The 15,713-nt window shown below is 31.8% G+C and overlaps 1 protein-coding gene across 1 annotated transcript; it reads left to right on the top strand.

The window, feature by feature from the left end:
* The first annotated feature begins 347 nt into the window (after nucleotides 1–347).
* On the top strand, nucleotides 348–11,673 carry LOC143042750 (transmembrane protein 272-like). The gene is made up of 6 exons (XM_076215203.1): nucleotides 348–482; nucleotides 2,378–2,447; nucleotides 4,733–4,849; nucleotides 6,001–6,060; nucleotides 9,766–9,975; nucleotides 10,359–11,673. The coding sequence occupies exons 1-6, from the start codon at nucleotides 444–446 to the stop codon at nucleotides 10,538–10,540; spliced, it is 678 nt and encodes a 225-aa protein (XP_076071318.1). The 5' UTR covers nucleotides 348–443; the 3' UTR covers nucleotides 10,541–11,673.
* Nucleotides 11,674–15,713: the final 4,040 nt, after the last annotated feature.

Genomic DNA, 15,713 nt, shown 5'->3' with positions numbered 1-15,713 from the left:
TTCATGTAACAATAACGTAATGTAACCGTAGCCTCAGTAATTATTGTTACATTTGTAATTAATCGGTTCCTCACCCAACTTTGCATTCCGGCAATTAGTCTCCAATGTAACAATAATATTTTTATTATTGGTACATTTCCATGTAACCGTAGCCAGTGCCTATAATCACCTGTCTAGATCAATGTGCATATTTCATTTATCAAATTGATGAGTAATTACAGATATTTACTGAATTGTTTAGTAATTACGTGTAATTCCTAATTTCACCTATTTACTGTAACATATATGTTACTTCGTGGTTTTACATTTTTGGTATGCTCTTTTGGCACCTTTGACATACCTTAGTCAAGGAGAGATAACTCGAAAAGGAAATTGAACAAAAATTGACATATTGGCAGATTGACTCAGATATTCACCTGATTTAGTGAAATATAATAGAAAACATGACCTCCAACGGAACTTTTAAAGCAGAAGAAGCAGAGGTAGCAATAATGTGTTTCTAAACAAGGAATGACAACTAAAAGATTTGAAAAACAATAGACACAAAACAAGTCAAAATTTTCTCATAACTTTTGATTTGTCTTTTAGGTTCAGACGATATGATATAGGCTGATGATACACAAGCCTTTGTCTAATAATATTATGGTGTATTATGTTTCTTGTGGTTAGTTCTTCGCTTAAGGGTTAGTTATGATAGTGTGTTCATATCAAATTGTATTAAAGTTATGAGGCGTTGAGCACAAGGCAACGTTATGTAAACAATACACTTTAACGCTATTTGTCCGCCATTACTGGATATCACACTGGTTCTCGTAAAATTTTGACGTCATAAAACAAAATATTCGACGCCACAATGGAAAAGTGATTGTTGTATGCGTCAAAGACTCAAAAGTTCAAGCGTCCTATTAGCGATAAGGTGTAATTATAAGTCAACGTAAACAATAGGTAACGTTAGTGACGTTAGTTACATAGTAAATGTACAGGGGCTAATACTTGACAAATATATTCATAATTAAAGTACAAGTGAGTTGTTTACCAGGATGAGCAGTATTTAAATATGACAAGTGTTTAAAATATTATAATGAAAATTAAAATATTCCTTGTATTTATGCCCACAGCTCTTACATGTAGTTAAATCATAAGTATTTTAATATAAAGTTAATTACGAGGCGGCAAAAGAAGTTATCGACTTAATGATCGCCGCAAAATCCAGGTAGAATGGTAGAACAACTGTACACTTGAGAGTTTAATATATATATAATACTGTATATACAAAAGAGATCGACAACCCAACTGGCAGCAGTGACACCTTCAGAAATTATACAGAATTTTAAAATGTCAGAATACAGAATTCTTGTCGGTGGAAAAAATTACTCCTAAATACCTCTATATAACACAAGGTATTTAACTTGTATTTTTGAAAAATGTACCTTGAATGCAAACTTCTATTATATTTCAATTTGTGAGGTGGGGGTCTTGTCGGGATTGGCCATTTTTTTTATCCGTGACATGAGAAAGTCAAATGATTCAGAGTGAAAACAGGAAACAGATCAATTACATGAGCTATTATTTCATTGAGAAGGGGGATACAGGATTCTCACTAAACAATAAGCGTGATCTGGGATTGATCAGCCCCCCTTAACCGGGCCCTTCCCCATGTGATTTGTCATCCTATCTAAAACTCATTAGGTTATAATTTGTAAAACTAAATACAGTAACAACTTATGTTATTTATTCTATTTCGGGTAAGTTTCTGAAATTACACAACTTTTTCATGCAGTTGAAGCTATTTAGGCCCTGTTTAAACAATGTTTCATTCATATAAATTATAATTCTTTAAGAGTAAAATTGAGAATGGAAATGGGGAATGTGTCAAAGAGACAACAACCTGACCATAGAACAGATAACAGCAGAAGGTCACCAATAGATCTTCAATGCAGTGAGAAACCATGATGAGTTACAGATCAAGTTTGAGTTTCGTTACGCTTCACTAGTTTTTGGTCGAAATTACGGGCTTTGGACTTTGAGAAATTGTTCAAAATCTCAGTTATATGTTTTTTAAGGCCTTAAGATTTTGAGCAGATTTAGTATATGTGAATATAAAAAGAAGATGTGGTATGATTGCCAATGAGACAACTATCCACAAAAGACTAAAATGACTCAGACATTAACAACTATAGGTCACCGTACGGCCTTCAACAATGAGCAAAGCCCATACCGCATACTCATAGTCAGCTATAATAGGCCCCGATAAGAACTACCACCTTGTTTTTGTCCGCATGTGTTGTTGAAATTGCAGATTTTTCAAATTTTTGGAACGGGGCCATTCGTGTCGTTATGACACATCTAGTATTAATTTATCTTTTTTCATTTTCAGGGTCCACCTCCAGAATATAATGAGAGCCAGTATATATCAAACACACAATCACCACCATCTTATACACAAGGTTTGTTGTCATATTGTCAACTGTTTGTTTATCAAGACATTTTTTTTTTTTAATTGCTTTAGTTTAAAGTGAAGATTTTAGACCAGTACACTATAAAATGTGTGGTCTTCAACCATGTCAACAATGTCTGAATGAACAAAACTAGAAAAGTCTTAATGATGTTCAATAATCCAAACAACTGCAATCAACACTTAATTTGTTTCAAAATGACGAGCTTTTTAAGAAACTAAAAAGATGAAGATATGGTATGATTGACAGAGTCAACTCTCAACAAGAGACCACATTTCACAGAAATTAACTACAATAGTGATTATTCCATAGTTCACTAAATGGCCTCCGACAATGAGTAAAACCCTAACCGAATAGTCAGCTATAAAAGGCCCCCAAACATTTCCAAATGACTAATTTCAAACAACTCAAAGATGGAAACTAACAGCATGATTTATAATGTACAAAACTTAGGTATGAAAAACATATATGGAATACAGCAACAAATGACAACCACTGCATAACAGGCTCTTGACTTTGGACAGGCACATACAGAATGTGGTGGGCTTAAAAACGTTTAAACCCTCCTCCTAACCTAGGACAGTGATGTAACATACATGTACAACATAAGAACAAACTATAAAAGGCAGTTGAAAATGTCTTAACTCATATCAACAGATCGATACAAAGCTGAAATACACTAGTACAGATCTAAGTATACTCAGGCCAAATAAAATAGTATATGTGGTTCGAGTTACATCTAAATTAAAGTTAGGGTAGGTAGGTAGGGATTTTTTAAATTTTTTTGTTTATTTTTTACATTGAGTCTATCATGTCTATGGGAGCAACATTATGACTTTAACAGAACTTAATGAAAAATGACAAAAAAATCTTTAGGATAGGCTATTTTTAAGACTAAAAAGTAGGGTAGGTAGGGTAACTGGAACCACACAGTTATTGACAGCTAGTTCAAAGCCAAAAACATATAACAAAATGGTGTGTTTTGATACTGAATATTCAGAAACTATTTTCATGATTATGTGCATTTATTATCATGATTTTTTGAGTAATGTACAAAAATGCAACAGTAACTATTGTGTTTTACAAATATATGTATCAGATATCAAAATGTGAGTTCTAATGATTGTGATATATATAAAAAAGAAGATGTGGTATGATTTGCCAATGAGACAACTATCCACAAGAGACCAAAATGACACAGAAATTAACAACTATAGGTCACTGTACAGCCTTCAACAATAAGCAAGGCCTATACTGCATAGTCAGCTATAAAAGGCACCGAAATGACAATGTAAAAAGTTCAAACGAGAAAACTAACGGCCTTATCTATAATACTAAAATTACGAGGTCCAATTTGTCAGCCGTCATCACGTAAAAACGATGAATCAAAGAATTCAACTTTATATAATTACTAATATAGTACAAAGGTGTAGATTAAAAATTACACCACTCCAGGTCCTTTTGTTTTCCACGTAATTAATATTGCCAATAATTAAGAAGTTCCGGGTCGAGTCCGATACCGATACCAATAGTATATTCACCTGTTACCGATTACCTTCTCTGTACGTTCCGCATCTGACAAGCGCACCACCAAACGGTGTATTCAGGATTAATATGCTATATAGTATTACACGGGTCATAATCACAGGGTTGACACTACTATATATTAATTGTCAAATTGTTACCTATTGTAGTATTTTAATCAGTTAGACTTTCTAAGATAAAAATACGAATACTAAAAATCTGGACTAAAATAAGGCGTATAGGTACTGTTTTCAATTTGTTAGCGGGCATGACGTAAAACAGCAAATCAAAGAATTCAACTTTATTTATAACTAATATAGGACAATGCTGTTGATTAAAAAATATTCCATTCCAGGACCTTTTGTTTTCCAAATAATGAATATTATCAATAATTGATAAGTTCCAGTTCGACGGGTTCAAACAGAAAGATTTGAAAGCAGAGAAAACTGTGTATCTTATAATCGGCATGACTTTATCAGATGACAATACAAATACTAAAATAAGGCTTGCGAATAGTTATATACTTTAATTCAGTCACGGACCCGCGATATCACGGGTGTGTTCTAGTTTATATTAAAAATGAACGAAAAAAAAATATGTAACACATAAACAAAGACAACCACTGAATCACAGGCTCCTGAATTGGGACAGGCACATACATAATTCCCTAGTAACATTATTTGTATTACTAAAAAACTTTGTAATTTCGCCTGTGTTTTATTATTGCTTTTCATATATTTTAACCATTACAGATCAAACTCCTCCTCCATCATATGAATCTTTGTATGGTAGAGTAAAGGCAGCAAAACAAAAATCAACATCAAAAGCTGGATTCTTTGTTTCCTTCCTAGGAATATTGTTTGGGACATGTAAGTATAAATTTACAGTCAGACTGATAAAATAAATAGAAAAATAATCATCTAAAATTCTCATATAATTTGTTATTTCATATTGTAAATTTTTTGAATAATTTTTCCAATTAGCCACTCAAAAAAGAGGCACAAGGTACCAATAGGACAATACAAAATCATAAGTTGAAGAAAAACAGACAGTATTGCATTTGTCTATGGTCGGGTTGTTGTCGCTTTGACACATTCCCCATTTCCTTTCTCAATTTTAGAATGGAATGCAGCCAAAAAATTTAAAAAGGGAAAATAAAAATAACACCCAGCAAACCATTAACATGATAAAGACATTTCATTGACCATGTTGGCAACCAATTTATCGACAAAAAGACAGACAACTGTCAACCAAGCACTACACAGATAACTATAGACCAAGCAAAATGAACCCAACCAAAAACTATTTGTGATTTCAGTTGCTCTTCATATACTACAGCTATGCATGCTGTGGTAACCGTGTTGATCTTGGAAAGTAAAATTGGGAATTAGTCACATTTTTTGTTATAACAATGAAAGAAAAGAGGATAGCAATTGTCAATGCCAATCACAATCAAAGTGTTTATAATTACATGTGTACAACTTGATATAAGATCAGAACCAAGCACTCCTCAGTTATACAGTGGTTCATCATTTTGAGCCATGGCTAATTAATCAGGTAAAATAACCAGTGGGGGCCCACTGGCTGCCTAAGAGGGATCCCACTCCTGTCACGCTTCAGTGATTCCCTATATAATCAACCAAATTTTTTCTCAAAAAGGGGGGGGGGCAAGCCCCCTCTGCCCCCCTAATCTGCCTCTGATAACTGAAATTATTCTCGACTTTTCTGTAAGTGGTTCATCATTTTGAGTCATATCTAATCAGGTAACATTACTGAAGTAATTTTTTACTTTCCTTTATGTGGTTCAACTGTTTCAGCCATGTTCTATTTATAGGTAAATTTACTATATAGTAAAAATTTTTTATTGACTTTTTGTTTCAGTTGTTCAACATATCAAACCATACAAAGTCAGGAAAAATTACTGAAGTAATTCTTGACTTTCATTTTCACTGGTATATTATTTTGAGCCATATCTAGTTAGACAAAACTAATGATTTATATTATTTGCCCTTCTTTTCAGTGGGCTGCACAGTATGTCTGGGTTTACTGCTGGCTTTACCCATTGCCATGATAGCTATTGGTGAGTAAAGAGCATTAAAACATGTATATAGTATATAAGTTCAGTACATATGTAACGTAACGGTACCTAAATTGCACCTTTTTAGCGAAAATAGCAGCGGAAATCTTACAAGATTTCCTAGAGACTAAACAATTTGTATTTTTATAATTTGATACTATACACATCTTTCAACATAGGTAAAAATATTTAGATATGCACAAATTGTTCATAGTAGTTATCAACAGATGAAGTGTTTAGTGAAAAAGCAAAATCTACTGAAACATCACCATGCGACGTCATCAAAACGTCATCTTTTTAAAATGAGCAAATACAATATGTTACAAGTATCCTTTTCTTAAAAAACGAAGAGTAAGCATGGACTAATATCCAATTGTTCAAAATATTTGAAACAAGAATGTGTCCACAGTACACGGATGCCCCACTCGCACTATCATTTTCTATGTTTAGTGGACCGTGAAATTGGAATAAATTCTCTAATTTGGCATTAAAATTAGAATGATCTAATCAAAGGGAACATGTATACTAAGTTTCAAGTTGATTGGACTTCTACTTTATCAAAAACTACCTTGACCAAAAACTTTAACCTGAAATTTGCACTATCATTTTCTATGTTCAGTAAACCATAAAATTGGGGTCAAAACTATAATTTGGCATTTAAATTAGAAAGATCATATCATAAGGCACATGTATACTAAGTTTCAAGTTGATTGGACTTCAACTTCATCAAAAACTACCTTGACCAAAAACTTTAACCTGAAATTTGCACTATCATTTTCTATGTTCAGTGAACCGTAAAATTGGGGTCAAAACTATAATTTGGCATTTAAATTAGAAAGATCATATCATAGGGCACATGTATACTAAGTTTCAAGTTGATTGGACTTCAACTTCATCAAAAACTACCTTGACCAAAAACTTTAACCTGAAGCGGGACAGACGGACGAACGAACGAACAGACAGACAGACGGACGAACGGACGCACAGACTAGAAAACATAATGCCCCTCTACTATCGTAGGTGGGGCATAAAAATCAAACAAAAGCTTTGTTAATATACTTTTGACGATGCGAATTTAAGTATGGATGCAATTTGGGTACTCCTCATTTCAGAATCACTGATGGTTTGGAGGTCAGTTTAGACCAATTTTTCTATGATTCCATATGGATTCAAAATTAAATTGGTGAAACCATATAATGAATAATGATACATCTACAAAATAATGAAAACTTTTGTTTGAAGTATAAATAAACGTAGGTTAAAAATTGTAAACAGTGTTCTCCTTTTTTCACTAAGGTAAGGTGGGTGTTTTGAAAAAAACTCTTGCAACCGGGTGATATTTTTTTTAATATTTTCAACAGGGTTTATTTTTTTTTACTGTGGGTTGGGGTCACAAAAGAGAAGGATTAATATTGTATTCACATTTAATGGAATTGAACCATTTTTCTGCTATCACTGCTAGCGTTTCATTAAATGATTAGACAAATTAGTTTTTTTGCATCTCGGATAGCAGATCATGATGGCTTTTGCAGGACTCCCTCCTGCGAATGCATGGCCTATCGAACCAAGTTTCTGTCCTATTCCTCGCTTTAGACTTTAGTGCTGTATTTTTGACACACAGAACAGTAATATCCTTCTGTGACGATTAGCCATTTGAAGTCCTGTTCATATTTATCACCACCCCTCATATGAGGGGTAACCTCTCAATGTAATGACTATCCCTTTTATGAGGGGTACATTTAAAGAGATACAAATGAGCACATATTTATTTCTGGACTTATATCTTTTTTGTCATTATGGACATTAAAAATAATGGGACACTCTTTTAGAAATGTTGTACCAAATAAAACGATTTTCCCCCTTTTAAGTTAAAAAATCTAAGTTTTTTTTTCTTTTCTTCAACGGTAATATGACACCTTGCCTGAGGGACAGTCACTCATTTAAGTGATATCCCTCATTTGGGGATTGTTCCCAACCTGTTTATCTTCGCGATCGCGATCGCTTGTGTGCCTTTTCTGTTGTTTTGATACTTTTTTTTAATTTCAAAAATTTCAATACAACTATCCGTTTTAGTTGACTTATATGGCTTAGAATTTTCCTTATCACCATCGTCATCTGCCTTTCCATTCCCCCGATTAATAAAAGAAACCATTGAAATTTGACGATCCGCCATTTTTGTCAATGAAAACAAATCTGCGAGGCGCGATTAGTATTTAAATTTTTACGGTGCTGAACCGAAAAAAATCCGGAATTTGAAAAAAAGCCGACCACCTCCTAAAATGGAAAGGTGGTCGGCTTTGAAAAGAAGGTGGTCGGCACACCCGGCTTAAATGCCGAATGGAAAACACTGTTAAAAAACTGTCAAAATAGGTGCAATTTGGGTACCCTGACATTACAGCTTGCTTATAGCTTGCTGTTCGGTGTGAGCCCAAGGCTCCATGTTGAAGGCAGTACCATGACCTATAAATGTTTACTTTTATAAATTGTTATTTGGATGGAGAGTTGTCTCATTGGCACTCATGCCACATCTTCCTATATCTATAGAACACACATGATGACATGAACAGGATATATACACAGTACTGATGAACAATATATCTGTACAGTACTGATATATGATGAACAGTAAATATGTACAGTACAGATATGTATATATAATACTCAGACGTACTTATGAATATAATTATTTTCTGTGACTGTATCTTACATTAATTTGTAGGATCCTTTACTATAGATAATTTAGCTGATCTGTAACAATAACATCTTCATGCCTTATATATCATGTACTGTAGTACGCCGCTAGATTAAAACTGACGTGGAAAGGTAACATATGGCCACCGAAAGCTCTTTTTTTGAGAGCCCAGGTGGTCGTGTGGTCTAGCGGGACGGCTGCAGTGCAGGCGATTTGGTGTCACGATATCACAGTAGCATGGGTTCGAATCCCGGCGAGGGAAGAACCAAAAAGCAAATTTACAGATCTAACATTGTTGGGTTGATGTTTAGACGAGTTGTATATATATATATATAGTAAATATTTAAGGTAAATAAGTTTAGTATAGATGTACAAGAAATATGAACAGTACAGATGTAAAGAAATATGTAAATACAGATGGACAATTAATTTATACTGTACAAATGAACAATTCACATGTACGGTGTAGAAGTACTATAAAAATGTAAGCAAGCAAATATCAAAATACAAATTTAAATGTTTTTCAGAATGCAAATGTAAAACAAGCAAATGAAATTCAAATTTACAAAAAAAAGAATGTAAAACCATAATGACATGATTAAAAATCATTTTAAGCCACACTAACTTTAATCACTGACTCAGTATAAATTGAATGCTAGAATCGGTTTTAATGGTTAGTGGGCCGCCCAGCTGATTACCCTAGCCCTGAAAGCAGTCAATGTCGAGTCCATACTGCAAAGAGAACATCAAAATAGTAAGAAACAAAAACAATTTAATTAAACAAAGATGGCCACCTAGCAAGTGAAGGGTCTTTGCCAGTAACCAACACTCATCTCATGAGGCGTACCTAGGATGTCTTTTTAGGTACATTTATAAACATTTTATTCTTCATTGTGTGAAGTGCTCCTTTGAAGGAGGGATTATCTTAACCAGAACATAACAGAATGGCAATGAAAAAAATTGTTACATACAAATTGCATTAGAATCATAATTAATGAAATAATTTATAATTGCAGGATCAATGTACATCCATGACTGTCCAGCAGAGAGGTATATTCCTATTTACCTGATTGTTGCCGGAAGTGTTGGTATTATTGCCAATTTAATGGGGTTGGGCAAGAAGGCAAAGAACAGGAATGAACCAGAGGAAGAACAGCAGGAAAATGTTAAAGGCAACCCATTGGACTACATCATCAACTGTTTCCTGCTGGCCTGGTTTATTGCTGGTTTGTACTGTACCCTAGTTTTATTCATGAATACAAATAAACATTCTTACTTTTGCAGGCAATTTTATTGTGAACTAATCTTTTGAAAGTTTATTACAAAGGAACTCCTGGTTCCAAATAAATTGCTATGAACAACCTGGAACCTAATTTGCAAAAATATTGAGTGAGATGTCTTTTCAATTATCCAGCTGTTATGCCAATTAGCACTTTCTATGGATTATATATAAAAAAAGTCAATGTGTTAGTGTTTTTCGTACATTTGTGTAATATAAACAGGAAAGATAAATCTAGAACTTTAAGGAAGTATCTTCACTGTATTTTTAAGATTGCTTGTTTTTGATAATATGTCACTAATTGTATAAATTTTCCTTTTTTTTTTACAGGTAATGTTTGGGTCTACAGAACTCATGGTCACTTTTCTACCGATCCAACACACACAGACTTTTGTCATCCGACTGTTTATTGGTTTGCATTCTGGGTAATCACATCAACCTACATTCTAATTGGTGTGATCTGTTTATTTGTCTGTGTCATTGGGTGCTTTGCAGCTTTTACATCTGACTGATTATGATCAATCTGAGTCTGTTAAGTGTTTAGCCTAACTCTGATTATTCTGGTTCTTTTGAGTGTTTTGAATCATATTTTTATATGCCTTTTTGTATATAATGGTTGATATACTTCATATTCATATTTATTTATTTATTAACTTGTTACACATTTTCAAATTTTTTTTTCTGATATGTAATTACTATAAAATTGTTGATACTGGTTTTTTTTGGTGAAATATCTTAGATCATGGACAAATGTACACAATAACAAAATATTCAATTATTTCAATTTAATTAAGCAATTCTAATTTGAGGACTGTTGGCCTGAAAACACAGTTATGTTTCATAGAGTTTTTTTTAGTGTAGTGAACTACGTTGTTAGACATATTATATCAAAATTATAGAAAAGTTGACCAGTTATTATTAGAACTATAGATAATTCTATATGTATGTTAAGCAGGTCATTAATTCAGTTTGACAGCATTAGAAATATTTTTTTACCTTTTAAAATTGAGTACATTCTTGCTTTACCTTAAAATTCATAAACCAAATTTTGTTATTTTTTCTATTTTAGGCATCAAATGTATTAAGATAAAAATTTGAAAGGTGTAGAACAATTTTCAAGTTAAAATATCTGCATAAAGACTTCATTTTTGTAGACAAAAAAGGAATAAAAGGACCATAACTGTTTTCAGGGACCAGGTGTTGGGATTTAATGTGAAACATATGGTGTATTAAGGTGTCGGATCACTCTCTGGATTAGGACCATCATATAATAACTTAGATGGAATATAAAGAGAGATAGTTTTAGAATGCTTACCATAAACTGTGTGACTATAAAGGAATATACTGTAAACTAATTTATTTTTTAGCGTCTTTCACAAGTAGAAATGTAACTTGAATTTAGATATTTGTGAATGTGTAAAAAAATTGTATCCTGCCAACTGTTGTACAAATAACAGATATACAAATAACTTTTAGCTTTATTTGCACTTGTACAAATAAAGTCTCCTGGTGCCCTGCTTTCATGTTGAGCAAGCGGTAATATGAATATTTTGTTTCCATACCAGTTCATTTTGAGGTCTGCGTTTAAACTATGTTGACTTCTTTGAGAAATTACTGACAATGTTTTAGATTTTTAATAACTAAACTTTCAAGTGTTATTATATAAATTATATAATATTTATTTGTACTCACTTTGAAACAGGTTAAAAGCTTGGCGAGCCTCATTTTTTGTCCTGTTTCTAAAGGTCGTACAAATAAATTTTATATTTTTAAACAATGTATGTAAATTGTATATGAAACTTTCCTTATTTAACTACATCAAGCAAATTTTAGAATTACTTTATTAATCTGATGAGTAATGAGTTAGGAAGGGTGAAACATGAACTGAAGTATCCACAAAAATACAGTTTATGTTTTCGGTAGATCGAAAGTGAGAACAAATAATTATAGTCATCTGTGACCTGGTTTCTCTTGAGATATTATATATTTGTTTTGCAATTGCACTATAAAGATATTAAAAAAAAGATAACTATATGGGGTTATTGCATGAATATTGCGGAATATTGTCCAGAGTAGAATTTTATATTGCACGAGCTTGCGAGTGCAATATATGTTCTGCAAGTGACAATATTCCCTAATATTCATGCAATAACCCATTTATTGTATAGAAATATAATATTTGTAAGTAAAAATTGGTTTAAACTAAGAATTTGTTGTTGATGACATGATGAATTTTGATGATTTATTGCACTAGTGCAATATTAGAATTTATTGCACGCTAACTTTTGGTTACTTTCTGTGGGTAATATTATATTGCTATGCAATAATATGGATTCCTGTAATAGCTTCACTTTGTAAATTTATTTTATGCAATTAGATCTTTGTAACTTTTGCCTATCAAATTAATTTATTTTTGCATAATACTGGCAGTACAATACATTCCGGTTATTTGCATAGCCTATTTGTCAGACGAAATTATGCAATAAAGCGGAGTATGCTTATATCCGAAATGCCAAATTACGGAGTCAAATAACATCGGTAGTGCAGATCAGTATTAACAGTGATTAAAAGATAATCCCTGAAGAAAGATGATAGTCCATAATCCACTTACAACATATGGAATGCTAATATTTATTCTAATAAAAGTTATTTTTCTAGAGTCATACATTTTATTTCATTGTGCATACTTTCAATAAAGTTTATAAACACATCTTGTTTTTAGTTTATTTATTTACCGACTTTTCCTTTGCCTGTGATACGAAAATAAAATTGTTCTAAAAATAGATTTGTTCCTATGACCCGGATGTACACATTACATTGTTACGCTTTGATTAAAACAAACTGTTTAACAATAGTACATAGTTTATAATCATTTTAAACAATAAATGTGTAATGAAACTGATATGCAGTATTTACCGATTACACAGTGATGTAACACTGTCACTTTAACCTCGTTAGTTTCGTATATGCAAAGCAGTCAGGTAATGGGGCCCTGTGCGGGTTATTTGCTGGACACGAGTGTTGAAAGTTAGAAAATATAATAACTGGAAGTAGATGTTCTTTTAAAAAAATATAAAAAATGAAAGATTGATTTATTAAATTCTTCAACCATATATAAATGTCCTGTAATATTTAACATAAATGTAGATCACCCCTAGCCGAATTACGAGATTAACACATTGGATAATGATCGATAATTAGCAGGCATTAATGTTTTAAAAATTCACTAAAAATGAAAATCTATGAACATTGTTTGAAACCCAATCAATAATTAACACCTTTGAAAATAGAAGATCATAGAATGGTTGTGTTTTTACAACAATCAGCTGATTGACATTTTTATGACCTCGAGGCTTAAAATAGAATATGGGAAACTTTACCTGTGTACACATCGAGGACTTTTTTATAATCACATAAACACGAAAGAAACTGTTTTAAAACTGTATTTAAAAAACACAGAAGTAAATTTGAAATAATAACGAAAATAATGATGCATTCAAGAAAAATATACTTACCAAATTGCCGTTTCCGGTCAAAAATCTCATCAGTTTTAACTAAGCATACCTAGCTGGCGATTATTTTCTATGCAATTAACCGAAATGCCACTTGTAAGGCTATGCATATAACCGGACAATTTAACATTAGATGAATGGGAAATGGTTTTGTGCAGGAGAAAAGTATGCAATTAACCGAATTATGCTATTAAGCGGTATGCAATAAGTGGAATCGACTGTATAGAAATAATTATCAGATATGTTACTGTATACTCTTATTATCTTTAAATTCCTTAGATAAAAGAGGGTCTGGATGGGGGATCCCTCATTTCATCATTCTTTTAATGTTTATATATTTTTTTTTTATCTATTCTTTTTTTATTTTGCCCAATATTTTCTATTCTTTATTTATTTTGCCCAGTATTTTCTATTCTATATATTTTTGTACCCTATTATGCTCTTTATCTTTATATTTTAGCAACTCAATATTCTCTGTTTTTCTTTTTTTTCTTTCTTTTTGTCTACTTTATTTGTTTGCCCTTTTTTCTCAAGCTTTTGTCCATTATTTCTAATATGTAACCCTGTCCAACCCTCATAGATATTGACATAAAACTCTCACAGAAAAGAAGATATATAAATTGAAAAGTATCGTTCACAAAGATAAATTTTTCTTCTTGTCTGGATATATACCGACATTGAAATTTGGTCAGAATTTACTTCATGAATTAATTTAATAAAGCAGTGTGTTAAAAGTATAAGCAGTGTGATACAGCCTTCATAATGGGATATATTGTTTACAATATGATACAGTATAGTACACAATTTGAATTAGTAAACATAGTGTTCTTAGTATACACATCAGGACTTTCAACTATTTAAAACACCACAATCATTCTATTTCAAAGTTACATAAGGGCTGTTCCTAAACTAATTGTATGGAGAGGGGAGGAGGAAGGCACTTTTAGTAAAATTTGATAGATGGTGGTTATTTAAGAAACATTGCTTGACCATTTAAATGAAATATCCAATTTAAAATGTATGCATGGTGGAGTTAAATAAAAAGTGCCTACCTTCTCCCTCATACATTTATTCTAGGAACAGCCTTGCATGGTAAGTTGATATATAATGATTGTGGTGTTTTTAGTTGAAAGCAATCTGAATAACCACTATGATTTTTCAAATTGGATAAACAAAATAATTACAAATAAAATCACCATTTTTTGCCTGGAAAGGTATATTGTACATGCCTGACCAATGTAGTTATATTATCAATTAGAGAGTTTTAAGTTATTTTTACGAAGCATAATATATTAAATCATGTTAATATTTATATCTGTAAAAGTATAATTGTTGCTATGGTATATGTAGTTTGAATGTATGAATCTAAAGAGATACTTCTATGTTAAATATATTTTTTGTTGGGAGTCGAGGAGAAGTTTTGGAATTAGACTATTGGTTATATTTTGTTTTTAACAGCTCAGAACTAAATTGAAAATTATGTGTCTGTTTCTGCTAGATTGGATTTTGATATTGAAAGATGAATGTACTAAAAAGTAAAATCACAAAATTATTGAACTAAGAGGAAAATCAATTCGAAAAGTCCATAATCACATGGCAAAATCTCTAATTTGATTTGAAAATTGAAACATTTAAAATCATGAACAATAGAAATATAAAGTATCATGCTAGACTGATTTTGATATTGCAAGATAAATGTGCTAATTTGCTTGGAAAATTGAAACATTTTAAACCAAGGATAATAGAAATGTATAGCATCATACTCTTATATTTAAGTAAGAATTATCTTAAGAATTAGTCTATTACATTTCATCCTCTTGATTTAAAGCTTTATTGTATATTAGACATATATCTAACCTATGCCTAAAGGATCTATACTTGAAAAAACACTTTTTTTTTTTTGAAAGATAAGTTATTAAAGTTTTTTTTGTTTGAAATGGTAATTAGAGAATGAAATAATTATTTGCACAATACATTTCTGTTCGTATCATTGTTTATGTTGTTACCAGTCAAACAATTTTTGATGGCTTTGTTTAATATTATGATATTCTATTGTTATGTTCTATTCTAATGTGAAATACCTATTGATTTGAATTTCAACATACACACATTGTTATCATTGTTGTTATCTTGTAATGTGAATGACATAATTTTCTCAATTTGCCATGCCAAC

This window comes from Mytilus galloprovincialis, chromosome 8, assembly GCF_965363235.1.
Source record: "Mytilus galloprovincialis chromosome 8, xbMytGall1.hap1.1, whole genome shotgun sequence".
Taxonomy (NCBI): Eukaryota; Metazoa; Mollusca; class Bivalvia; order Mytilida; family Mytilidae; genus Mytilus; species Mytilus galloprovincialis.
The sequence above is the reverse complement of the archived record's forward strand: the minus strand, read 5'-3'. Positions and strand labels throughout refer to the sequence as shown.

What these genes read in the sequence shown, in the direction of transcription:
- LOC143042750 (XM_076215203.1), top strand. Translation starts at nt 444, where the DNA reads ATGACCTCCAACGGAACTTTTAAAGCAGAAGAAGCAGAG. An exon ending in AGGAATATTGTTTGGGACAT is followed by an intron (nt 4,850 to 6,000) that starts GTAAGTATAAAT and finishes CCTTCTTTTCAG; the next exon opens with TGGGCTGCACAGTATGTCTG. An exon ending in CATTGCCATGATAGCTATTG is followed by an intron (nt 6,061 to 9,765) that starts GTGAGTAAAGAG and finishes TTATAATTGCAG; the next exon opens with GATCAATGTACATCCATGAC.